Source organism: Panthera tigris, chromosome D2, assembly GCF_018350195.1.
Source record: "Panthera tigris isolate Pti1 chromosome D2, P.tigris_Pti1_mat1.1, whole genome shotgun sequence".
Lineage (NCBI taxonomy): Eukaryota > Metazoa > Chordata > Mammalia > Carnivora > Felidae > Panthera > Panthera tigris.
Genome location: NC_056670.1, coordinates 69,749,167 through 69,774,031, shown reverse-complemented (window position 1 = coordinate 69,774,031; position 24,865 = coordinate 69,749,167). Strand labels below are relative to the sequence as shown.

General features: G+C 51.7%; 1 protein-coding gene across 9 annotated transcripts in view; it reads left to right on the top strand.

Annotated features, from left to right (window-relative positions):
- The window catches only part of LOC102951390 (nebulin related anchoring protein), a 76,368-nt gene that overhangs the window by 50,837 nt on the left and 666 nt on the right, over positions 1 to 24,865 (top strand). For 8 of the 9 annotated variants that reach the window (XM_042960953.1, XM_042960952.1, XM_042960950.1 and 5 more), the window contains 15 exons: positions 324 to 428; positions 1,160 to 1,267; positions 1,811 to 1,924; positions 3,850 to 4,047; positions 5,740 to 5,844; positions 7,114 to 7,212; positions 9,173 to 9,277; positions 9,628 to 9,735; positions 10,605 to 10,916; positions 16,360 to 16,464; positions 17,283 to 17,381; positions 18,690 to 18,794; positions 22,113 to 22,220; positions 24,098 to 24,409; positions 24,564 to 24,695. In XM_042960953.1, the coding sequence (XP_042816887.1) occupies positions 324 to 428; positions 1,160 to 1,267; positions 1,811 to 1,924; positions 3,850 to 4,047; positions 5,740 to 5,844; positions 7,114 to 7,212; positions 9,173 to 9,277; positions 9,628 to 9,735; positions 10,605 to 10,916; positions 16,360 to 16,464; positions 17,283 to 17,381; positions 18,690 to 18,794; positions 22,113 to 22,220; positions 24,098 to 24,409; positions 24,564 to 24,695 (2,115 nt within the window). The remainder of the gene's footprint in view (positions 1 to 323; positions 429 to 1,159; positions 1,268 to 1,810; positions 1,925 to 3,849; positions 4,048 to 5,739; positions 5,845 to 7,113; positions 7,213 to 9,172; positions 9,278 to 9,627; positions 9,736 to 10,604; positions 10,917 to 16,359; positions 16,465 to 17,282; positions 17,382 to 18,689; positions 18,795 to 22,112; positions 22,221 to 24,097; positions 24,410 to 24,563; positions 24,696 to 24,865) is intronic. The other variant, XM_042960955.1, reaches the window with a different exon arrangement.

Here is a 24,865-nt window from a genome sequence, read left to right as displayed (position 1 = left end):
GCTTTATGGTTAATAACAAAATCATTAGGTGTTAACTAGACCTCATTTTCCCATCCGACACCGTGTCGGGTTTATGCTACAAGTAGAGTGTTAACGCAGAGGCAGGTTTCAGCCTGTCGTGTTCTGAGCTGGGACGTAGGACTCAGGAGGGCACGAAGCCTGTGTCACCGTGCTGGCTGTGGGATCCAGGTGGAGGCAGGGCACCCAAGATCCTGTCCCTGTGGGGAGGTGGCAGCTGTCCCTTGTCTCCCGGAGTGTAACTTGGCTGATGGCTGTGTGGCAGAACCTCCTGGGTTTAATGCAAAACCTCTCTTCCTCCACAGAGGTTATATAAGGAACAAGGAGAAAACATAAAGCACCATTACACTCAGACAGCCGACCTCCCTGAAGTCCTCCTGGCCAAGCTGAATGCCATGAATATCAGTGAGGTGAGGCTGGCGGATGGGGCACTGGCTTTCATTCCGGGGGATCCGGGGACCTGGGCAGTGCCCGGCAGCCTGTGCTCAGAAGCATCCCGTACTCAGAAGGGCCTGGAGCTTACTTGAATGCTCTGTTGTCACCATCTTGAAATTTGTAACATTTGTGACCAAGGGGCCCCATGCTTTCATTTGCACTGCTGAGTTCTGCGGGCTAGGTAGGCCGTCCTACAGAGGAGTCAAGCTCATTTGCAAGAATGAGACTAGGAAAACCGCCTTACTACAAAAGGCGTTGGTACTGAGGGGGTGAAATGCGGGAGCGTCAGAATATAGGTGAGGGCAGCCAACGGCTATGGCGAGGAGAGACCCTTCCCTCCCGTGACCTTGATCAGCAACCCCCCCCTTTCCTGTTCTTCGACAGAGACAGTTGTGTTCTCCTTATCTTACGTCAAGATCTGTGCACGCTCAGCCTTATGCCTCCTTCTTCCACTCGGCTTGCTGCTCAGAGAAATCTGGGTCTGTCTGACTCTAACGAGTCGCCCCCAAAAGACTCTCCCTCCCGTGGGTGGGCGTGAGGCAGGCTCCAACTCTTTCTCGGTTTTTGCTAAGACGCAGTGATTTCTAACTCCAACCGGGCGCTGGGGGAGAAAACCCATAACAAAGCCGATGCCCATCTTGGTAATGAGCATCTCAGAACCACCAGGTCACACGAAGGTCTTTATTTGTCCACATGTTCCCAACAGACACGTTACAAGGAATCCTGGAGCAAACTTCGAGACGGTGGATATAAATTGAGACTGGATGCCATTCCATTTCAGGCAGCAAAGGCTTCCGGCGAAATCATAAGTGACGTGAGCATCCACCTCCATTACCGTGTCAATGTTTAATCCTAACCGATTTTTACTCCTTTTGCCCCCAACCCCTGCCTTCTTTTGCCTGTGGATACTGTCCTCTGCTTTCCCAACTGACTGTGTTAGGGCAATCTGGTAACGACCAGTGAGAGAGAACATACCATACAACAAAAAAAAATCCCCTAGCCGGGGTACAAAGCCAAATGCCGGACTGTAACTCTGGACCCCGGGCAGATGAAATGCACCCTCCACCAGGCGCTTTCCTAAAGCAAGTCCGCGTGCAGAGACTGTTAACAATGCACCCACCTTCTTCCAGCGCGGGCCGCCCAAGTGCTAACATGTCCTGCCAGTTCATATCCAGCCCTTTAGTCATTGGGAGTCTTGCATATGAAAGAATAGGCCTTTTGACGACTCCCGCGCGTTTTCTTTTAACTCACCCAGTCACTGTCAAAAGAACAAAACATTTTTGCCCAATACCCACCTCTCCCATTCCGTGTCCCTTGTCCCCGAGCTGTTACTCTCTCCCGCTCTCTTTCCCTTTAGTACAAATACAAAGAGGCATTTGAGAAAATGAAAGGGCAGATGCTTGGCTCCCGGAGCTTGGAAGACGATATCAGCCTTGCACATTCAGTGTATGCGAACTCGCTGCAGAGCGAAGTAAGTAGGAGAAAAAATGCAGCGGGACTGGGGGGCCCTCACCTAATGGTGCACATCCAGCATGTGTCGTTTGTCCTTCCGGTTGTGGCTGTTGGCTCTGTCCTAACTAGCTGCGTGCCTTTGTTGGGTCCCTTGGCTCCTCTGGGCTTGAGCTTCTTCCTGCGTCAAGTGACAGTTTGAGCCAGACCACCCCTGAGCTCCCTTGGGCCATTCTGTGATGTGATCAGTGGCCACGAACGGGGGCCTGTGGGCTAGGTTTGGACGACAGAGCTGTTTTGTTTGGTCTGCAGAGTGAATTAGTCGCAAACCTTTAAAAGTGGAACATTTTGCATAAAGGTCGTAGACTTCCAGCCAGAAGCTGGCCCTGGATTCCTCAAGGCCACAGTTGACGTTGACGACCGAGAGCTCCGTTTAGAAGGGACCTATGCTCTCCTGGTCAGGCGGCCGCCTCCTTTTCCCTCACTGCCCGCCTTACTCACTGGTGCTATCGTCTGGGTGCCTGGAAACGTCTGAGTTTGCAGCCCGTGGTTTCGACCCTCTGGATGCTGGCACGAGTGTGTACGCAGTGTCCCCTTGCACATATGCGCGCTGGCAAACGGTGGGGCTAGACGCTGACGTATATCCCCTGTGTTATGAAGGACGAAGCACCTTTACACCCCGGGTCTCCCTTAACCATTGGACGAACTCTCTTGAGGAACATTATCGTCTTATCCATCCCGGTTTACTGATAAGACCTAGACTCTGAGCGCCTCAGTCCCTTGTCTAAGATCAGCTAGAAAGTGAATATGGTGCCAGCCCTCCATCTCAGGCTCTGTCCACAGCTTCACATGTTCTCCGCCTCAGTTTCCCCATTTCTAACATTCTTCCCCCCCAACCCCCACCCCTTTCTGGGCTGGAGTGCTGACCGAAGAATGTGGGGTTGCACATGAATTGTCCTGGCCTTTATGCTAGGGGTCAGGGGAGGGTGCTAGATGGGAGCAGGAGGTAAGGGAGGGGTGGCCGGGGCTCCGGGAAAGATGGCGGAGGTGGAAGTTACGCATCTGACTCCTGAGAAAGCCCAGAGTGAGCTTCGCAGACCTTCCGGCAGCTTCTCTGAGGACTGCCGTGGAGCTTGTGGTCTGTCCTCTCCTCCCTCAGCATGCCTCTTGGGAATACCCATCCCTCAGAACTGGCTTTCCAAGCATCTACCCACTGCTGTTGGCCCCCAGATTTCTTTTTTTTTTAATTACATTTTTCAAGTTTATTTATTTATTTTGAGAGAGCGAGAAGAGGAGGAGCAGAGAGAAAGGGAGAGAGAGAGAGAGAGAGAGAGAGAGTTCCAAGCAGGCTCTGCACAGTCAGCGGAGAGCCCAGCACGGGGCCTGAACTCAGGATCAGTGAGATCATGACCCGAGCCGAAATCAAGAGTAAGATGCTCAACCCGCTCAGCACCCAGGCGCCCCTGCCCCCAGACTTCTTAGGATGTCGTCTGATGCTTTGAAGAAGCTGTTCATCGGCTAAGCCCGAGAAGGGAGTCCCCGGTGTCTAAAGTCTGAACCTGACAGGGGGAGGGGGAGAAACTCTGGCGGGCCCCGTGCCCTCACAGGTTAGCCACGTACCTTCTTGCCTCTGGCAAATGGGAAGATCTAAAGACCCAGCAAGGGAATCACTGACGTGATGTGATGTAGGTCTCCTGCACTTCTGTATTGCCCCAACTGGGGGAGCCGTGGGCCTTCATCATCTAAGTCAGTGACCTCCAGGAGCTGAGGGTGGTGAGTGTCATGAATCCTGCTAATTAAGCCAGTCCCTACAAGAAAGGAGCAGCGGTCCCGCCAGAACGTCTCCGGGGCTCACCTGGGAGACTCTCACTGCACTCGCTGTCCCTGGTGGTCCCTGTGCAAATGGTGGCTTTGAAATAGCGGCTGTTGATCTGTCTGCCCCTCTAGGTGAATTACAAGAAAGGCTTTGAACTCTCCAAGGCACACTTCCATCTGCCATTGGACATGGTGACCCTGGTGCATGCCAGGAAGGCTCAGAGCCTGGCCAGCGACCAGGACTACAGACACCCGCTCCCCCAGTACACTTCCTTGGCCGAAGACCTGAGGCTCAGCTGTGCCAAGAGAGCCCACAAGTTGCAGAGCGAGGTAAGGGGACCTGGCCTCTCTCTCAGGGCTCTGTCCTCTCAGATTTGACCAGGAGGCAGTGACTCCAAGCTCCCGTTGGTGCCGCGGAGGATTCCGGAGGTGAGAAATCCCAAACCAGGGTCTTCTTGGGAAACGCTGCCCCGTGCTCCTGCCCAGCACAGTTACACAGATCTAATGGCAACGGAAACATCCACTGGTTCCAAACATGACGTTTTCACACATGATCTCATTTGAACCTCGAAATAACCCCGTATCAGTAGTCTTTACCCCATTTTAGAAATGACAGGGAGGCTCGAAGAAGTTAAAGAGAGAGCTTGCCCGAGACCCCACAACTGTCAGTGAGAAAGGGGGGCTGACACGTGAACTTAGATGGCGTCTGACCAGGATGCCCTCCGCTCACATGTTTTGCATGTTGAAGATTTGCTACTGGCACTGCCTTTGGCCTCAGGTCTGACCGGGGGAGGGGGGGGGGGCTCTTCTTCGTGCTTCGTAAATTCCCAGGCTGCCCGTTTTCTGAGGGAGGCCATGCTCCGTTAGGAGAGGCTGGGGTCAGAGCGGACCCACTTCAGGCAGAGGCGAGTGTGTGGGGGAGGGCAGGGCATCCGGGCCCCAGCAGTCCTTCCTGGGTCCCCGCGACGAGTGGTGGAGACCTTCACGGGCCTCCCACATGCGTGTCAAGCTCGAGCCACCTGTTTCTGGAAGCAGGTGGCCTGGGATTATTGGGGAGCACCGAGGATTTCCTCACCCCCAAAGAGACCCCGGATGTCTCCCCTCCACAGGCGGCAGCGTCCTGTTTGGCACTCCCCCTCTTGCCTACCTTTCTAGGTTTCTGTGCTATGGGCTTTGCAAGTAACGGGCTGGGGTTGGGAAGCAAAACACCGCACAAAACCTGCATCCTGGTTCGACAGTGCCTGGAAGCAAAGGGACACTCAGATCTGGGTATCTGTCGTCTGTTCAGGTTTTCCGCCCGTGTACGGTGTTTACCGGCTGCCAGAAACTGTCAGGAACCCCAGAGCAGCTGCAACCATGGGGCTGCCACGCTCAGCTCAGGGCCTGTGTGTCACTTGAGCGGAGCCCTCGCCTGCCCTTGCCTCTCGCTGTGACAGCACTTGGAAGGCAGCAACGGCCGGGGGCGGGGGAGGGGGGGCACCTGGGTGGCTGCAGGGGAGCGAATTTGGGGACCCTTTAAACTGTCAGCCCGGATCACTCAGGTACACACACTCGCACCTACCCACACAGACAGGCCTGTGCCAGATGATTCTGGATTCATTTATTAGTTCTTTCTTAACCCATGATTAATTAACGCCACCCTCTGCTGCTGGGTTTTGTTTTAGAAGGCCTATTAAACCGTCATTTCCACATTTGCCCCAAGACAACTGACTTTCCAAGCACAATCCACTCCAGCGTTTATGTCTTGATAGCCCCCATGAAGATAAAAACCTGCCTCACCTCCCTCCAAAGCTACGGAGACAGGTGACAGCAGAATCGTTTTTCTTTTGACCTACATTTTTGTTTCCCCCACAAACACTTACTGGGAGGCACCGTGTGTTTGCTGAGGATGCTCTGTCTGGAGACACTGGCTTGGCCGTGAGTTCTAATGACGACGTTATCCTCTCGTGGGTCCTCCGGCTTCTCCTTGCTTCCTTGTTCTGTGAGTTTGGCTTTTCTGATTCCTTGTGTTGTCTCTTCTAGAATTTGTACCGGTCAGACCTGAACTTCATGCGAGGCGTTCCCTGTGTCATTCCAGGCACGTTAGAGATCGAAGGGAGAAAGAAGGCATCTGAACTCATCAGTGAGGTGACCGGGGACCCTGGAGGGCTGAGGGGTATCCGTCTTATTTCCACGGGACAAATGAGCATTCAGCTTACTTCTTCCTGCTGAAGCCAGTTAGAGGTTAACTGTTAACCGTGGCCGTTCCCCACATAACCTCTTCTGGGGCCTCTGTTCTGTTACGAGATCCTCCATTTAGACTGGATGTCATTTAAGACAGCTTTGCACATATCAAGCCAGTCCCTTATGAACACATAAGAATTATTCACTGACTCGTAAGATCTGCTTCCCTAGGGTCCCTTTGAAGAGTGGCCCTGTGGTACAATGACAAAAAGGCCGGCTTTGGAGACCAACAGATGGAGACTGAAATCCTAGGCCAGTGCTCATTTGCTGTGTGACCTCCAGCCTGTCACCTGCCCTCTCTGAGTCTCACCTTTGTAATCGGTTAAATGGGGGTACTCCTACCCCTCTCGTTTAGTTTTTATGAGGATTAGCGCTAATAGTCCAAGCAACTATGCTTCTCCGGTGGCTGGGAAATGGTTGTTAGAAGCTTGGTGATAATTTCATGGTAAAAATACAGAAGTCTAGAATTCTAAGCCCTTTGAGCTTCTGAGGAATCTTACTTACACCTGCAAGGGCTCTGGGACGTCCACTCACTGTAGATGCAAGGACAGGAGGGCATAACGGAGGGCACTGGAAGTATCAGGTGGGCTCACACATTGATTAGGAGCTCTGAGAAAACGGAGCTGGCCTCACCGTGGGAGTTCAGATTGAACTTTGCGCTTTACTTTTCCAGTGAAATCTCAAAAGAGAATGGTTTCTGAACCTGGTGGGGCATCAGAATTGTCTTTGGAGCTTGAAAAAAAAATACAGATGCCTGGGCCCACTGACAGTTTAATGAATCCTGGTCTCCCGGGGCGGGGTGCAGGCAATCGGTATTTTTTTTTTTTTTTTTAAAGCTGCACAGTTCTTTCTGGGACATTCCCAGAGCCGAGGGGCTCTGGGTCTCCAGTGAACAAAGGTCGGGAGCAAACTGCAAATTTCAATAGTCACGTTCCCATTCATGGCAAAGGGCTAGATGTCCTCTCCTCTTCCTGTGGGTAAGCATCTGATTCAGTCCGTCCTGTCCTCCTCTGCGTCTTCCTCCCTCTGAGCTCCGAGGTCACGAGAGCAGGTGTCGGACTGGATTCTGGGGAACAGACTAGCAGCCTTTGCAAAGTGAGATTTTATAACCAGTGCTTAGAGAGCTTCGTCTCCTTCTGGTTTGATGCCTAACAAGTCGTCTTCTTCCCTCAGAGTAAATACCGTCAGCATCCCCAGTCATTCAAGTACACAGCTGTGACAGACACCCCCAGCCTCCTTCATGCAAAACTCAGCAACCAGATTACCAATGAGGTAAAATCGGATGGCTTTGGAATGGCCTTTTTAAAAACTGCTAGCTTGTTAAAAATAACATGTATTTGTGGGGTCGGGGCCAGGAAAAAGCACGCGTGTTTGCATGGGGGTTTGGAAAGAAAAGAACGTCACATATGGAATGTAAACATTTTCCAGAGGGAAGGAAGGCCTAGTTGGAAATCTGGTTCAGACTCTAGTCTTGCCCCTCAAGGGCAATCACGGACCAGCAGGATATCCTGGGGGGCTTGTTAGAAGTGCCGAACCTCGGGCCCCACCCCTGACCCACTGAATGCCCATGGTCCTTTAACGGGGTCCTCACGTGTTTCCTTGGCACATTAAAGTTTGAGAGTACTGGTCCGTCGTTCATCTGTTCTGTCTAGGAACATAATGGCTAACCGCACGTCTGTGGTCATTCTGATGATTATTCTTGGAAGGATGTGTGGTTATTCAGGGGTGCTGATGCAAGGCCGGTTACATAGAATGCTGTTGGTCGGACCTCTGGAATTTCTGCCTCCTCCCTTACTTGCTGTTTGCTCACTTTATTTAAATATCTCTACCAGAGCGGCACACAGGGGAAGGGATCTTATTACATAAAATCACTGGTCCAGCCCCTTTGGTTCTACTCCTTGGTGGCTGTCTTGCAAGTTTGAAACAGAAATCGAGCTTGGCAGGGAATTAAATTTGGCATCGTCCTGAGTTTTTCAGATTTTCTTCCCGACTCTTTTAGAAGCCAGTCGAGATTTGGCTATTTATACAATTAGGGTCCACTCTCCCTCAAGTCAAAAAGTAAGAGACAGCAGCGTAGGATAAGAATGTCCCCAAGAGCTTGGGTAGCGACCGTTCTCAATTTTAAATTCCTGTCCAGGCTTTCCTGCCTGCTGCGTGAGCTGGATGCTGTGGGGTAACACTGCCTCTTGTGATGACCTCTGGCCTCAGAGAACTCACCAGTCACAGAGCCATTTCTGATCACAAGAATAGGTGTTTTCATAACTGGCGGAGGCCATGCAGGGCGGCCTTGGTGGGAGCTTGCTCACGGAAGGAGCTGGGGCTTTAGGAAAGGATGCAGACCAGAGTTTGGGAGCCCCCCTTCCGCCAACCAGGGCTTCTCCCAAATCCCCCTGGATCTTGGTATTTATTGTCTGTACACTATATCCTCAAGGGAAAAGTTTACAACGAGAAGAGCTTTGATAGTGTTCCTAAATGCGGTTTTCTTTCCTCAGCCTATTATTGGGCAAAGCGTAAGGAGGAAAAATTACCTTTTCTTTTACCCAACATAGGGTCTCAGTGCGGCTTCTGTAACAAAAGGCAGATTAACAAAAGAAAAGCATACTAGTTTATTTAACTCAAGTTTTACAACGTACGGGAGCCTTCATAAGGAAATGAAGACAGAAGAAACGGGTTAGACCTGAGCGTTTCAGTACGAGGTTCGATGAAGAGTAGAGAGTCACGGCAAAACGTGATGAGCTAAGAACAGGGGCACACTTAGCTCGGTCTGTTCGCTCAGATTCCTCTCTGCAGCCCTCCGTCTTCAGAGATAAGGACGCTCATCGCCTCTGGGTGTGGGGAGGGCATCTCTCACAGGAGGGTCTTCTGACCTGCTTCAGGAGAGGGGAGAAGAAAGAGTTCTTCTGGCACCTGCTGTTTCCCAGATTCCTTCAGCTTAAAGCATTCAGTACGCCAAGGTGCCGTATTTTGGGGTGACCTGTCCCGAACCCCGTCAGAAGCAACTTGCAATGTCTTACATACTCCTTTTATGTCACTCAATTTGACTCATGAAAGTACTGACTTTATTGAAAGAAAGATCTTCCCCAGGGCTGAAGGTGTATCTGTGACACAGCGAGTGGCCTTCCGCAAACCTATTTCTGCAAACCTATTTCCCGCTTGCCAGCGAGGGACCTGCAGCGTTGCAGAAGCACTGAGCGTTATCTCCTTGCTTTTTCTTCGTTCTTTTTCTACCCAGCGCCTCTATAAAGCAGCCGGGGACGAGGAGAGGCACCGGTACACAATGACCCTGGGTCTGCCTGAGTTCGCCCGAGCCAAAGCAAACGCGGCCAATCTGAGTGACGTAAGCCTTTCTTGACGTAAGCTGAGGTGCAGACGTGCTCCAAAGCCACGTCTGTCTGTGGCCGTGATGGGCTCTAACGGTGGCCCTTCTGGTTCTCCCAGAAACTTAAAAAACGTCTTTTAGATGCTGATGGTAAATGCATTTTTCCTCAAGTGTGGCGCGTACATATGCGTCAGAGAGCACGCCAGTGTGAATGCTAATGAGATTGTCTTTGCAAAAGAGAGAGCTTTTGCTGGTCAGAAATCGATTCTCGAACGCCATACTACAAATGAAAGGGGTAGCCTTTGTTCGTTGGTTCGTGTAATTTTCTTTTTTTTTTTTTTAAAGATCTACATGTGTTCCTACTGTAGGCCAAATACAAGGAGTCTTGGCGTAATCTCCGTGCTCAAGGCTACAAGCTGACGATAGACGCTCTTCCCTTCCAGGCTGCTCGCGTCTCTGGAGATATAGCCAGTGATGTGAGTTGAATGATATGACCTTCCATTTTGCCTAATTTCTGTTAACTTCTTGTAAAACAATGTCTACGGCTGATTTTCCTGAATTAAAGCAAATCTATCACCGTGTGAGACAGGATGTCACCTGCAGAATATATTAGTTAGGAATGAGACTCTTTGACGGAGGGAGGGAAAGAAAGGCTCTGTTAATCCGAAGCTAAACTCAGGCAAAGGTCTCCAGCAGGAAAGCGATTAGGATTTGTTTCTAATGGCGGGGTCTCGCCAGCGGTCCCCCCTGTAACGCGTGAGCTGCCTGCTTTCTAACTGCGCCCAGAATTCGACAGAGAACTCGTAAGAGAAATTGTAATACGACCATAACGCATCTCCCTCTTGGCTCTCTGTAGTTTCACACGTTGGCGTTAGGATTTGCCAGCTGTGTTTCAGCCACTCTGTTGATAGCGTCCATAGCTTTGGGACATGAAGGTGACTTTCTCTTTCCCACAAACAAATCACAGAAAGCGTGGACTTCAAATAAATGGATCCTGTCTTTTGGGTTTAATGTTTTGCCAAAGTACAAACGGTTAAAGCACAAGTTTTTCTTTTACCTTTTTTGATAAATTCCTTTTGGCCACAGGACACACATAAGGGGAGTGGGGCCCTTCCTTTGGTCCTGAGGATATGGTTTTAATTAGGTAGGAAGAATGGAGCGCTGTTTTAATTGTTCATCCCCCAGGGAGGAAGCATGCTCTCATGCCACCCTCACTGAGGTTTTTCTTATAATCATCACCTCCTAGTGGAAGAGTGGGTGAGTTTTCTAGGGTCGGCAGTGAAACCATGCAGGTGGGATTTAAGCAGGCCGAAGGCCGGCCCCTGACTGCAGTCTTCCCTTCCAGTTTCTCTACCGACATGACTTTGTGAAGGAGCGAGGTAGGCTGATCGGGACCCGGAGCGTGAGCGAGGACCCCCGGCTCCGGCACTGCTGGCGGGTGGGCCAGCTGCAGAGCGAGCTTCAGTACAGGCGGGGGGCGGCGGGCAGCCGAGCCCAGTGTCACCTGCCCATGGACATGGTGCACCTGGTCCACGCCAGGAAGGCCCAGGCCCTAGCCAGCGATCGCGACTACAGGACATGGTGCCACGAGTTCACGGCGCTGCCTGAGGACCTGAAGATGTCCTGGGCCAAGAGAGCTCACGCCCTGCAGAGTGAGGTAGGGGACCTTCGGGCTGCACGCCAGCCCCTGACCTTCCTCCCCCCGCCGAGGCTGGATGTAAATCTCTGCTTCTTCCTTTGCCTTTCGGTCCCCCCCCCCCCCCCCGCCGCCGCCAAAGCTAAAACTTGCTGGGTCTGTGTCGGGCCATCTAGGTTGGAATCATTCGGCTGTTTGATAACTCTTTCTTGAGTACCTACTACACCATTCCAGGCCCTGGGGATTACCACGGTCAACAGAAAAGTGAAAAACTGCTGCTTTCCCGGGGCTTCCATGATCTGGGAGGGAGAAGGACTGTGATAAGTAGGACACGTGGTACATCGGGTGGACACACGTGGTGGAGACACACAGAGCAGGGAAGGGGGGTAGGTGGGTGGACCTGTGTGTGTGCAAATTAAAACGGAGGGCGGGGCCAGGGCACTGAAAAGGCAACATTTGAGCAAAGACCAAAGTTGAGGGAAGGAGATACCACTCCAGCCAACAGAATAGCAAGTCCAAAGGCCAAGGCCCTGAGCGGGAGGAGCCCCAGCCTATTTGAGGCCAGCACAAAGGAAGTGGGCGAGTGAGGAGGATGTGGTCTGGAGCGGGGGTCCGAGAGAGAGTAGGGGCTGGACGGTATGCAGTGGGGGGGAAGCTCATGCCTGGCAAACAGTGATCCAGCCACAGCTGACGCTGTCTGCCTGCCTGCCTGAGTGTCCCTCTTGCCACATGCTGCGAGGTGGGGACAGTCATGACTCCTCTTACCCAGATGAGGTCACTGGGAGATGCCCAGGCAGGACTGACCCCAGAACCCACCATCTCACCCATCTTGCTCTCGAGGAGGGAGCTCCTTGCAGGGGAGTCAGGCTTCCTACAACCCAGGTGTGGACACTGAAACCCAGAAAAGAGAGGTCCTCACCCAGGCCAGGGCACCAGCCCCTCCCATACGTGCTGACATCAGTTCCCTCCTCCTTCCAGGCCTCAGTGTCTCCCGCTGGGACAAGGTAACAATGATAATGTGGGCGTGGTCAGTGACAGGCACTGAACCACGTGAACTTGTACGTGTTGTCTCTCTCAGCCCTCGGAGGAAGGAGCTCTCGTACCAGGCTTTCTCAACTCCAGCACCTCAGATGTTCTGGGCTGGGTGATTCTCCATGGTGGGGCCCGTCTGGTGCATGGTGGCCTCTACCCACTAGATGCCATGGCACTGCCCTCCCCCCGGTGTGACAGTCAGAATGTCTTGAAATATCGCCAGATGTACGTGGGGGGCAAAACTGCCCCCAGTTGAGAACCCAGTTCTCAGTTTAGGACTGGCCTATATGAAACCTCGCATGGTGCCCGGTGCATAGAAACGTGCCAGGAAGTGTTAGCTGTTTTGATTGTTCTCTACACCAAGGTCTCGATTCTGGTTACCTTTAGGGCAACGACCGCTCTTGAGTTTAGTTACACGGCACAGACAGAATATTATAAACACATAATTGGTGATGAATTCGGACTCCGTGATGTCATGATACACTGGCCACCTAATTATTCATCGCAGTTCACTGGAATGGTAGTTATCCCAGTCAGGTCGAGTGTGGGGCAGGGGGAGGTCATCGGGCCCCACACAGGGGATGTAGTTACCAAGGGGCCAGCCCAAGTTCCATTAGGAAGGCCTTCCACCTGCTAGATGGCCGTCCTGCCATCTCCAAGAATGGTGCATGGCATGACCATCTTGTCAATGGTCTATTCCTGGGGGGAAGAGGAACCTCCAGGGCAGATACAGAGACCATCCGGGAGAGGTGAGGGGAGCCGAGCTGGGAGCCCCAAGACACTCGTGGGAAGCCCCACTTTGTCACCCACTGACTCTGTGTCCTGGAACTTTCACTTTGCTTTCTAGGCCTCTGTCCCTCCAACAGAGAAGCGAAGAGGTTTGACCAGTGACCTCAGATCTCAGGGTTCACGGGTAGATGTTTTTAAGATGGTGGCATCACTATAATGTCAGATTTTTATTTCACGTTTATTTACTTATTTTAAGAGGGGGAGGGGCAGAGAAAGAGAGAGAGTGAGTGAATTTCAAGCAGTCTCCGTGCTGTCAGCACAGAGCCCAATCTGGGACTCTATCTCACAAACCCTGAGATCATGACCTGAGCTGAAATCAAGAGTTGGATGCTTAACCGACTAAGCCACCCAGATTGCCCTCAGATTTTTACTTTACTAAGTAAGAAAAAAAACCCTAAACATTATTTCAAGCTACCATTTATATCACAGTTTTTTTTTCTGAAAAGAAAGGATATTTTAATGCTAAAAAATGTAGGAAAAACAATCTAAAAAGCAAAGGACTTTCCAAGAGATGATAGCTGGCATTCTTACACACTTTATGAAATAGGATATGTATTAAAATTTGGAATGCTGAGAAGCTATGGCTTAATTTTTTTAAATCACCGTATGATGTTTCATGCATTGCTTTTTAAACTTCAAGTTTGTTCATTTGGTGGGGGGCAGGTAGAGTGCAAGAGGACAGAGGGCACCTCGTAATGTTGAGCTGGTTCTGAGGCTTCAGTTTTCTTGTGGTCGTTATTGAAAATCTAATTTCATGTAGTTATGTTGTATAGAAAAAGAAACAAAGGCTCCGTGTGTGTTGACTCAGTTCGGCTCGGTCTGGGGGAGGAACAGTAGCCCCAGCCTCCGGCTGCTTCTCCTGCCCTCTCCTACCCTGGCCAGAAAGAAAGCTGTGGGTCGGGCCAGAGGGAGCCAAGAGGTGCTCTCCCCCAGGACGAAGGTCTCAGGCCATAGTTGCTCAAGCCATGCTTGCCTCGGGACGTGTATGAGATACATGCTGTGCCCAGGCAGTGCTCTACAGTGAATGGCCATGATCTTGTGCGGGGGCTGCAGGGAGTCCTGGAGAGCACCTTCAGGGACTGTCAAGGGGACAGCCCTGACCCCACCCTTTACGGCTGCATGACCTCAGGTAGACTCTGTAAGCTCCTTGAGCCTCAGTTTCTCCATCAGAAACAACAATAACATTAGCTACAATGTTTGGAACGTTTATTCTGGACCAGGCATTTGTTTACATGGTTTGCACCAACTATCTCATTTAGTATCTAGGTGCATACTGCTATTCCTCTTGTTTTTACAGATGTGGCAGCTAAGGCACCTGTAATCTTAAATAACTTGCCCTGGGTCACAGGCTGGCAGGGGAATGGCTTGCTCCAGACCCTAAAGCAAGAAGCAGAGCAGGGCTCTTGTGTCCAGACTCCTAGTTCAGTGCTCTTTGGCTCCCCCGCGTGGCTGGATTAGGACCCCAGGTGCTCTGACTCCTAAGGGTTCCTTTAATGACCGCCTGCGTGGTACACCGAGTGGACAGCCGCCGGTGGCTCTTCTGAGAATCTGAGCAGTCAGTCGAACACCGAAATTGTTCTGCGCATGGGCATAAGAATCCCTCCTTTGAAGGATGCCATGAACAATGCATGAAATAATGAGTCTAAAGCAAACCACACCCTGTGCAAGAGAGTGATTATGAAGGGTCCCATTAATATGACAAATACACCTTCCCACTGGCCGCCTCCTGGGTGCAGTTGTTTACATCGTTGGAAATTGGGGACCCAGTTGCAGCCGGTGCTGCAAAATGGGGGTGCCGGGAAACCCCACGTACGAACCCGAAGGTGGCTTCCAGGCAAGGGAAAACAGCAAGACTGCCATTTGGGGAAGCCAGATGCAGTTGGGCAGCGTGCGAGGCTCTCTTATTATCTTAGAATCCTTCTTTAAAACCATCTTTGGGTAGGTAGCTGATTCTTCTCAACTCCCCTCTCTCTCCCCCTCTTTCATCGTGAAGTCTGGGGCAGGCGTGTTGTTTTTAGGGTCTGCGTGAATAGTCCAACCTGGGCTGGGAGCTGAAATATCAATAGACGATCCATTTATAAGAGAGTCTGAGGCGCAGTCAGATCTTTGGGGAACCTGCATCTTGCTTTCTGACTTACCTGCGATTGTACTGTTCAGCTCAACAAAAGGCAAGTTGAAAGAGTGTTCCCCACTTCATCTTGCGTATGAAAGGAGCGAGACCCGGCTGTGAAGAGGTCCTGTCGGATTATTCTCTCTAACTTAGAAATTTATCCAATTTTCTCTGTTCTTTATCAGAGTGGAAGGCAAAAGCTTTGCCGGTGTAGACCGAAAGATCGTGGTATAAAAAGCAATCTTACTGACATGGGGTTTTGAAGCCTGCTCCTGAACCTGAGTGATGCCTCCCTTCACCAGTTAGAAAGCAGAGTGGAATTTGCACGGGGGCATTAACCAGCAGACAGTAGATCAGAAACGGACCCTCTTTGAGACCAGCTGTGAGGGACGCTGTGAATCCTGAAATGAAAAGGAACTAAAAAGGCCGAGAGGCTGGTTTCTGGAGTGATATTTTGCGTTACAGCAGAGCTTGTATCTAAATTAGAGAAACGCTATCAACTTCGTTTAGATCCAAATTTTAGATTTCCTTAGAGGGTCTTTTTCCACCTTTAAAAAATGGCTAATTTCCATAAAGAGAAGAAGAAAAGCGTTCATGTGACTGTCTCATCCTAGATAATGGTGGGCAGGTGGAGGGATGGTACTAAGACCTAATGTTTTAGGAGACTCCTGATCAGACTCATTGTCCTACAGCAGCACTTACAATTTTGTCCCAGGGATGCTGCTGTGGTTCTAATCTTCTGAGTCCTTAAAATGAAAAAAAGGGTGATAAAGCCCAGCCCGTTTTGACCTTATGAGCAAATCCTGGGGAACGGTGGCAGGGGGAGGGAAACGTAGGCACAAAAAGATTAAATTGGCTCCCATACTGTAGGCCGGTTGTATCTAAGCTTGTGCCCTTCTTAGGGTCCTGCTGTAATTGTCCCCGCGCCCTCCTGCCCCCCCCCCGGCCCCCCAAACCACCACGAGACAAAAACAGATCCAACACGTAGAGCAGCTTTTGCTCCTGAGGACCCTCAGGCGTTCTCATGAGCACAGAAGGGTCATTACCACCTTCAGCTGTCACAGAGAGAAACTGAGTCACATTTGGTAAAGTGATTTGCTCCGCGTCACGGCAGGTTTGGCCCAGAGCTCAAAGCCCTTTCATCACCTGGAGGTGGGCAAAACTGTTGTATGTAGGCAGGCAGGCAGGCAGGCAGTCACCTCACTGCCAGAAGGAAACAAAATAACCCAGGCAGATGCCTGGGCTTGGGTGTAGATCTCCACTCTTCCTTCAAGCGATCATTTGCATCCATTACCTTGGCTTCTAACCCTGCCAGTTCACAGGTGGGGTCTTCTTGTATCTTAGGCACGATCCATTATTTAATTCCTGGCAGAGTGCACGAACTCACGTGGTTGGACTTAACGATGTGCAGACACACTCCGAATGAAGATGTTGACACGTCATGATGAAGCATTATTACAAATCAAGGATCTAGGAATGCCCCGACAGTCTTAGACACTCTCTTGGTAAAAGCCAATGATTTTCTTCCCGCAGTTTCGCTACAAGTCCGACCTGATGGGCATGAAGGGGACGGGATGGTTGACGCTGAGTTCCCCACAGCTAGAGAGTGCAAAGAAGGCTGGAGAACTCATCAGCGAGGTACCACTAACCCGACCCTATCTTACGTGCAACCTATAGCATTCACTTTCTGCTGCAGAGGGAACCTGCTTACAGGGTGGAGATCCCAAGAGGGCCCCGTGGCCACTGGACGCCCAGTGTTTTTCTTGGCCTTTTGCAACCCAGTGGCAAGACTGAACAAGATCTCCCTCCACATGAATTCACTTGCTGGGGAGTTAAAGGCATGTTCCCAATGGGCAGTGAGAGACAGATGATGTGCTAGAAGGTTCTCAGTAGGCACATTCGGTAGTCATGAGCTAAGCTGGCCCGTTGTTTTCATGGGGCACAGAACTTGCCATCCACCTCCTGAGTTTACTCAGAGTGCCCAGTGTCTGGGGCTTATCTGATTTCAGAAGGTGTTACGCCTTGCACGGGGAATGGTTACCTTAACCCAACTCCCCACCGTACTGGTGGCCTGGAGATTCTTGCCCTGGCGTCCCCTTGAGGGTGGCACTGCCTTCTTCCATTTCTTAGTAACAGACCTTACTGGGACCCTGCTGATGCTGAATTCTCCCCTCTACTGAATTCCTTTATTGTGATGAGCCAGGCTATTGTGCAGCTTTCTCTCTCTCTCTCTTTCTCTCTCTCTCTCTCTCGTAAATACTGGTAAAATGTTCCTTATCACAGGGGCCACTTGGACCTCTTGTATACCCCTGTGAGCTACCCGCCAAAAAGAGAGACTTGTTTTCCAGTCGTGTCATTGGCCCATTTGGTACTGAGCAGGTGGTGCGGTGAAGCTGCATGCTGAAAGATGCATGCTGTTCACCGGTTTTATGGGAACCTGTGCCTTTTTCTTACAGACTAAATACCGTAAGAAACCAGACAGTATCAAGTTCACCACGGTGGTTGACTCCCCAGACCTGGTTCACGCCAAGAACAGCTACCTGCATTGCAACGAGGTGGGCATCTTCCACCACTCGTCCTAGGTGCCCCCTAGTGGGTAGTGTGCCGCCCGGTACTCAGTGCTTCAGAGGATGGGCTTGGGACAGCTGTGAGCGCAGACCTTCTGTCTACTGCCTGGGTGGTCGAGGGCCAGTTACTTCTCTCTTCTAACCTCCGCTCCCTTATTGGAAAGGACGGCACTGAGAGCACTGTTTCATAAGATGAAGTGAACTAACTGAGGGTTAAATAAATAAATGTATGTGACACTTTTAGCAAGTGTCTGGAACATAGTGAGTCCTCAGTAAGTGTCCCCTATTATGGCATGTTCACAATCATAACAATACTAAGTATTATTGGTGATCTTTTCGTCAACATTAGAGAGATTCGTCTCAATTATTGATAGATGGTAATGAAATTAAAGGCTGAACGTAACCCAGTTAGAAAAAAAGAACAGCCATGTTAAAAGCTTCTTTCTGCTTTTACTCCGTATGATTTAACCTCATTTCTTCTCCCCTGTATTTATTTCGGAGTATAGGAAGTTAAACATTTTCTCTCTGAAATTGTCAAGGGATTTGATTTTGCACAGAGAAAGCTGACCCCTCATCACACAGAGTCTAAATGTTGTACCGAAACATTCGTGTTTGCAAAGTCCAAGCTGAATTTGGAAAAGGATCAGAATACTGTATTTTCCTCTCTAAAAGTAGATGAGGCTCAATCCCTTCCTAAAATTGTTTGCAACTCTTAGATCAGTGCTCTAAAAATAGGAACTAAGAGAGAGCTCGAGTTTTAAAATTGTGTCTTCCTGGGACCCAGGTAGACTATGAAAACTTTAATTTTCTGGAAACATCTTAAGCATTTCATGGTAAAAAAAAAAAAAAAAAAGACTTGTTAGCCTTTGTGTCTTTTTATTATTATTCACGTCAAACAGCAAGGACATTAAGGCATCTCGTTACAAGTAGAAACCTTGAACAATGCTCAGTTGCAAAGATTCTCAAAATACCCACACACCTTATACTGTTGTAAAACACACGGGCGTAGCCAACCAGGATATTGGTTTGGGGCCCATTTGGAGCAGATCTTGATGAGTATTTTAAACAGGGTCTATTTAAAACCAGCCGGTCCCACCTGACTCTGGACACACGGGCCCCTATGGTCAGCCGGTGGGTTCTGGGTTCTGGCGGGAGGCCCTCCACGTGCTGGGCTGGGTTCTGCCCCCACGATGGTGGGCACTCGGTGGGAGGGGCAGGAAGGGGGTCCGCCTGTTCTCCGCCTGTCACTTCGGCCGGTGCAGTTCTGCACTTACCGTGAGCCTGTCTTACCCACAGCGCCTGTACAGGGCGGGCGACGCAGAGTCCCTGCACAGATACACCCCGATCCCCGACCACCCCGATTTTACCAGGGCCCGCCTCAACGCGCAGTGCCTGAGTGACGTAAGTGAAGCAGCCGTTCATGTGGTGTGTAAGTGTGTTTGTAAATGTATCCATACCCGAGCTGGATGTTACTTGTTGGGGAAGAAAAAGTCCCAGGAGGGAGGACCTGGGACGGGAAGAACACGGGACCGAGAGTGAGACAGACCACGTGTGCGACTCGGAGCCACCTTCCTCGCCGGGCCTCAGTTTCCTCAACTGGAAAATGGGTTGGAGCCGGGCGAACCGATGCCTGTGGTTCCTCCCAGCTCGGAAATTCTGGTTCCGGGCACGACCGCAAAGACCTCAGTCGTGCGCTCTCCTGGCCCTGGCAGGGGCAGACGCTTGCTCTGTCTCTTTCCCGGACACGTGTCCTCGGCCCTTCGGAGCAGGGTGACTTTGGAGACGCCGTGGCACTTTCTCACCGCACAGTTTGGAAAGACGCTGCGGTTGCCGCCCATCGGGCACAAACACAGTCTCCTTTGTGCATGAGGCGGTGGCCTTCAACACTTCCGTGTCCCTTAGATGTGTGCCCTTTGCGTGCATAACCAAGATGCTGTTTCCTAAACCCAGGCTTGTTGTTAGCAGGGGTCGGAGGCCCCCGGTTGTAATAGAATAGGCAGCCGCTCGGCCAGCAGAGCTGTGATCCTGGGATAACAGGTAGCCAGGCGGCAGAATCAAAAGACGCCGTCAGATCAGAATAACACAGGCTGAGTGTGTCGGCCTGGGGCAGCGCGGGGCCTCCCAGAGTCCGGCCATTCTTCCCTCCCTGGCCCGGCCATTGTGTCCTGGGGCTCCGCGCAGATCAACAGCTGCTACCGTGCACCCCAGAGGTGGCCGCCTCGCAGGGGTTGGCGAGAGGCGCCTTCTAGTTAGCGTGTGTATTAGTTTGTTGCGTTTGTAAAGCCCTGTGGGATCCCACGCGGTGAATGCGACGGGGCTTTGTAAATATGAGTTATTATGACCATTTGATGCTTTTGAGGGATGTGCGAGCGATAATTTTAGAACGGCAGCTCTGGTGGGCTGACCTCCATCTGGGGAAGCGGGACCTCCCCCTCAGCAGAGCTCGGACAGAACAGCCATCGCATTAATGCTTCAAGGATGGGAGAAGGCCAGGCCTCCATTTGACGAGCTATTGGAGGCCCATTGCCCCGAAAAACTGGGATAAGACTGCCGGTCCGTTTGGGGGCCAGCTTAAGGAGGACGGCCGCCCCGGGCCGGTGACGGCGCATCTTCCGGCTCACAAGGGACGCCAGTCTGTAGAGTCCCAGAGCTGAAATTAGCCGCCGGGGCATGCGGATATGGAGAACTCATGAACCTCTTTTGAAAGAGCACTTCTTCGGGGGCGTGTAGAATGCACACAATTGGATCAAGTGCTCTGTGAGGAAGATGTGGAGGGAAAGTGACCTTCCTGGGCAAAGAAAGCCATTGAGATGTGTAAGGCAGCCGAAATAACTAAAAATCAAATGACTCTAATGTGTGAGGATGAGGACAAAACTGTGCCCACTGTGATAAAGAAGAGAAACGCCCAGGGTTCCAAATCAAAGCGCCTACGGAATGTAAAGGCTCCCAGTGGCAAGGCAGAAACCTCAACAGAATAAAAAAACTCAGGGAGGAAGTGATGACAATCAAGCAAATAGTATACAGGGAGAAGGGGGGCAGGAGAAAGGGAGCAGGCGTCTTGGGGAGAACCCCAATTTGGGCCACACTGGCTCGTTGGCCCTCGGCTGCAGAGACCCGGAAGCGGGGCGCATCCGACACCACCGTGGGGTGACGTGGGAGTTTGAGGCGGAGTGAAGCTCGGTGTCCCTACCCAGCCCAGATCTGGTGTGGAGGCCCTCTTTTAGGAAGGCGCCAACCGTCACCTTCCCAGGGGACGACGCTAAGAGTTGGGACTCTGTGTGCTGGGCCGCCATATTAGGGAGCATAATGCTAAAGGCGACGGTGGGTCTGTCGTTATCTGAACGCTCCTCCCCTTGTACATATCCCTCGCTCACGCCTGCTAAACTCAGTGGCGACCCGGGAAATGGAATCCTTTGGGCCCTGTCTGTGACCCATCGATTAGGTGATTGCCCCAATGGTTATGGGCTCTGTATTTCTAGGCCCTTGAACGCAGTAGGTATTTGGCTCGTGGTTGGCAGCGTTGGGTGTTGGAGGTGGAGGCCATGATGAAGGTGAAGGTGATGGATGGCGGTACCTAAAAGCGCGGAGCCCGGCCGTGCCTGGCTCAGCCTCCATGGGCCCCTCTGGTTCCTGGCCCAGGTGTGCGGCCGTGTGAGGCACTTTGCTTTTTATCTGCCATCCCCGCTTTGCTTAATCTCCTCAATCCCCTGTAGAACAGAGCCTCAGGCTTGACCTCTATTTCCAAGTGACAAAAGTAAGGTTCTTAAAGGGCCTTCTGACCCGCTGGGGCTCTTGGAAAGAGTGAGCCACAGACACGGTCTGGGGCTGTCACTTTGTCGTCTGCTGCTGATGTGCCTCGCCTGCTGTCTCCCTTCTCTGTGGCTGAATAAAGGACAGCCCTCCACTGGGATCTCCAGATGGTTCCTTTCATTGAGCCATTCCCTTATCTTGAAAAAAAAAATTATTAGCTACATGAAGGCATGGGAGATTTTGATGCTCTATCGGTTATGTGGGTCTACCTGAGGACTAAGAGGGTGTGATTACAGACTCCTGGAGGGTGTGTGAGAACAGCTTCAAAAGGGGAAAAATGAAAGAGGAAGATGTGAAATAACATGGGTCAGGAACTCGGTCAGGTTCTTGGCAATCAATTTAATGCAGGTGAAGGCTCTTCCTTCGGTGCGTCCTCATGGGGTGCATGTGGGACACAGCCCGCTTCATCGCGATGGGGTGACGTGGCTTCGGGAGCTGCCGAGGGGCCCCCGGGAAGTCTTTGGAGCTAACAAACCCATGGGTGCCGGGACCTAAGGAATAGTACTTTCCGCGTATCTGAAGACACAGAGTTCTCGAACTTTGAGTTCTGTTGTTTGGAAGCTGCAAACCTGAGGCACTGAAAGCGAATGCAAACACAGGAAGGAGTGGGGCAGGGGCCCCTCGTACCAACAGGATGTAACGAATGAGCCGGACTCGCTGAGCCCACACCCGCCAGGGCAGGGCCTGATGAGCAAGCCAGGGGCTTAGAGCTGCGGCCCTTCGTGGCCAGTCCCACCAGGCTCAGAGCTGGGGAGGTCCTTGGGGTGGATGCGGGGCTGTGGCTCTGTCCTTGGGCCCCTGCAAGGGCGAGGGTGTGTGTTTAGGAACTGTTCCTGCTCAGAACTGACAACATGCCAGATACAGAGTTCTCACTCCCTGCTCGTTCGCTTCTTTGTTCTCGCCATCTAGAAAGCCTACAGAAACTCTTGGGAACAGACGCGGGCTGTCGGCTATGACTTCAGGCTGGACGCCATTCCATTCCAGACTGCCCGGGCGTCCAGAGAGATCGCCAGTGACGTAAGACCTCAGGCTCTGTCTCCCTCTGTCACTGAGAGTTTTGACTGGTTTTCCCAGTTCTGTTAAAACGAAAACCACCAGGAACCAAAACTGAACAAATATTTCCAATGAAATTAAAAATAGGTCTTATCTCCCAGAATCTTAGCTAGAAGTTTTAAGTTGGGGAGGGTCGTTTCCCCACTTTCTCTCTCTTAAGAGCGACACTCTTATTATTTTTTAACTTTTTAAGTTTATTTATTTTGAGAGAGAGAGAGGCACATGGGAGGGGCAGAGAGAAAGGGAGAGAGAGAATCCCAAGCAGGCTGTGCACTGTCACAGTGCAGATGTCAAGAGTCAGTCGCTTAACTGACTGAGCACCCAGGCGCCCCAAGAGAGACACTATTTTTTTAATGTTTATTTTTGAGAGAGAGAGAGAGACAGCGTGCAAAAGAGGGAGGTACAGAGAGAGGGGGAGACATAGAATCTGAAGCAGGCTCCAGCTGTCAGCACAGAGCCCGACGCAGGGCTCGAACCCACAAACCACGAGATCATGACCTGAGCTAAAGTCAGACGCTTAGCAGACTGAGCCACCCAGACACTCTCAGGAGAGACACTCTTAAAACTTGATGTGTGTGTACCGAGGGGTCAATCAACATGTGATTGATGTGTTGATCCACATAAAAGCACTTTTAGCTGAAGTGCAGCGTGACAGGGTAGAAAGAGATGGAGCTTTCCAACTCGACTCGTCCGAGTTAAAGTCCGGGCTCAGTCATTTAGGACTCAGCTGCGTGGTGTTGGGCAAGTTGCTCACATTCTGTGGAGGCAGATTTCTACATCTATGAGCAAGGGGTATAATTTTTATCTCCTAGGACTGTTGTAGGAGTGAAAACAAAATAGTTCAGAGTGTCATGCAAATAACAGGTGTTCAAAACGTGGCAGCCGTTGTTATAGAAGAGGAAGGCATCATTGATCATGAACAGCTTGTCTCTGCCCACAATAAGTACAGAAACCAAGGCCAAGCATTTAGAAACATTTGCAGCAACTAGCTATGGTGACAGCCAAGCATGTGCCCGGTGGACTTATCTTGAGCAGGGCAGGGGCCGCATTGGGTGTCGTCACACGCACAAGGCACCCCACTGCAGGTGCGGTAGAACCACATCTGGGACCTTGACGGATTGGCAATTTAAAAAGCAAGACGAGGGGCGCCTGGGTGGCTCAGTCGGTTAAGCGTCCGACTTCGGCTCAGGTCATGATCTCACGGTCTGTGAGTTCGAGCCCCGCGTCGGGCTCTGTGCTGACGGCTCAGAGCCTGGAGCCTGTTTCGGATTCTGTGTCTCCCTCTCTCTCTGACCCTCCCCTGTTCATGCTCTGTCTCTCTCTATCTCAAAAATAAATAAACGTTAAAAAAAAATTAAAAAGAAATAAATAAAAAGCAAGACGAAATGAAACTGGCCCTTCACTATAGATGGTTTGAGAGGCCCGGGTCCCTGCAAACTGGAAAGAATCAAGGGAAGAGTGGCTGCTGACAGAGTGGGCGCGTTTCTCTTCCTGTTGGGTTCATTACGGCGGCAATAACACCCAGAGCCGCCACTCGGTGGGCGTGAACCTGTGCCAGACGCGAAGCTCAGCCCCCAGCTCATTGAATCCCGTCAGTGTCCCGTGGGGCGGAGGTTCATTCTCCCATTTTATCAGGTGGGGAAACTGAGGCTCAGAGGGACTCAGTCACTGGCCCGAGGCCACAGAGCTAGAAGGTAGCAGCGGGGGAGATAGATCCCAGGTGTACCTGAATCCGAAGCTGCGCCCTTCCCCCATCCTTGAACTTCCTGCTGAGACCCCGGTGGGCTGGCGGGGGAGGGGAGGCAGCACCCACGACCCCCCTCTGCTCCTCTGACCTGCAGTTCCGGTATAAAGAGGCCTTCCTGAGAGACCGGGGCCAGCAGATTGGGTACCGCAGCGTCCAGGACGACCCAAGGATGAGGCATTTCCTCAACGTCGGCAAACTCCAGAGTGACAACGAGTACAAGAAGGACTTCGCCAAGAGTCGGTCTCAGTTCCACAGCCGCCCAGACCAGCCCGGCCTCCTCCAGGCCAGGAGGAGCCAGCAGCTGGCCAGCGACGTGTGCTACAGGCAGCCCCTGCCCCAGCCCACCTGCGACCCCGAGCAGCTGGGCCTGAAGCACGCGCAGAAGGCCCACCAGCTGCAAAGCGATGTGAGCTGCAACCCGCCCCCCCCCCCCGCCCGCCCGAGACCCTTCCTCCTGTGCCTCGGCCTCTCATTCCACATGTGGAATTCTCCACTCTGTGGCCAAATCACCCCCAAACCCTGCTGACCTATTCCTCTTGCTTCCCTCCTTCCCCCGAAAGGTCAAGTACAAATCAGACTTGAACCTGACCAGAGGTATCGGCTGGACCCCTCCCGGCTCCTACAAAGTGGAGATGGCCCGGCGCGCGGCAGAACTGGCCAAGGCGAGGGGCCTGGGTCTCCGGGGGGCTGACGTGAGTAGCAAGCTCCAGACCCACCCTGGCTGGCACGGCCGTGGGGAAAGGCAAACTCGTTGTTTCTTTTCAAACTTTATTTTTGGCCAAAGGTCAGCCGGCTCTAAAGAAGTGTGAAATGCAGCTCGAGCAAGGCGCCTAATTTCATGGGTCTGAGATGACCAGGCGGA